This window comes from Macadamia integrifolia, chromosome 4, assembly GCF_013358625.1.
Source record: "Macadamia integrifolia cultivar HAES 741 chromosome 4, SCU_Mint_v3, whole genome shotgun sequence".
Lineage (NCBI taxonomy): Eukaryota > Viridiplantae > Streptophyta > Magnoliopsida > Proteales > Proteaceae > Macadamia > Macadamia integrifolia.
Genome location: NC_056560.1, coordinates 20,861,853 through 20,862,854, shown reverse-complemented (window position 1 = coordinate 20,862,854; position 1,002 = coordinate 20,861,853). Strand labels below are relative to the sequence as shown.

At 35.2% G+C, this 1,002-nt stretch overlaps 1 protein-coding gene across 1 annotated transcript; it reads right to left on the bottom strand.

Moving 5' to 3' along the window:
- Window positions 1–156: 156 nt before the first annotated feature.
- LOC122076312 (S-protein homolog 2-like) lies at window positions 157–567 on the bottom strand. Its single transcript, XM_042641628.1, has one exon. The coding sequence runs from the start codon at window positions 565–567 to the stop codon at window positions 157–159; it is 411 nt and encodes a 136-aa protein (XP_042497562.1).
- Between the last annotated feature and the right edge of the window lie 435 nt (window positions 568–1,002).

Sequence of the window (1,002 nt, the reverse complement as noted above, 5' to 3'; positions counted from 1 at the left end):
TACAAATGTAGATGTAATTTACCATGATATTATTGATTAAACTTTCATCAGCAAGCAAAAATAGGATGCAAAAAAGTTTATTGATCCTTTGACATAATATAGCCATTCAAACATCAAAGAGTTCATAATCTATATAGAAGTATCCTAGAAAGCACTCTACCATGAATACTTCTTCCAGTAGTCTCCATCTCTATTTCCTTCGTTATAATATATGCCATCCTTTCTTACCTTTCGAAAACAGTCACCTTCTGTGCCACCACCACACTTAAATAACTCTTTTTTGGCATTGAAGATCTCAAAACTTCCACGTTTATCCTTCCAATCCAAGTTGCACCAGTAAAGCGTCGTCACAAAGAAGTTTATCTCAATATCCATTATAAATTCTTGGCCATATGGAAGCCTTTGGGGAAGATAATGACGATCGTCTTTGGATCTACAATCAATAAACAATATCTCATTTGGACCCAAGTCGTTCATAACATACACATAGTATGTTCCCTGCACAAAATATGGATCCAATAAGGCTAATGTGAATGCTAGGACAATGAAGAGCTTCAAGGCATTCATGGTTTTTCACTATATTGAGGAGGCTTTGAGTATATGGGTAGCAAAGCTGCTGGTTCTGGTTGAGTTCCTCTCTGTAAATAAGGTGAAAACGAGTTAACTTAAGAATTTTTCCCCAACCATGTCATCATGATATTGGAAAATATATAGATGGAATATCTGAACGGATTAACTTTTGCTGATGCCCAGGTTGCATGAACTTTCATGTTAACTGGGCTTGTAGCCGAACAAATGAAATTTTGAAAGGTATCTTGTAAAATACTGAAGCCCAAGAGGGTATTTGTGAATAAAGAGAAAACGAATTATTTCATTTCTTTGGCTACGAATCTGAATAGTAGGACAGTTCTTGCAAGCTGAGTAGCATAAAAAAAAGTTTCTATTCTAACCCATCTTACATATCTACCATATTAGTTACTCTTCCATGTGTCAAAATGAAGT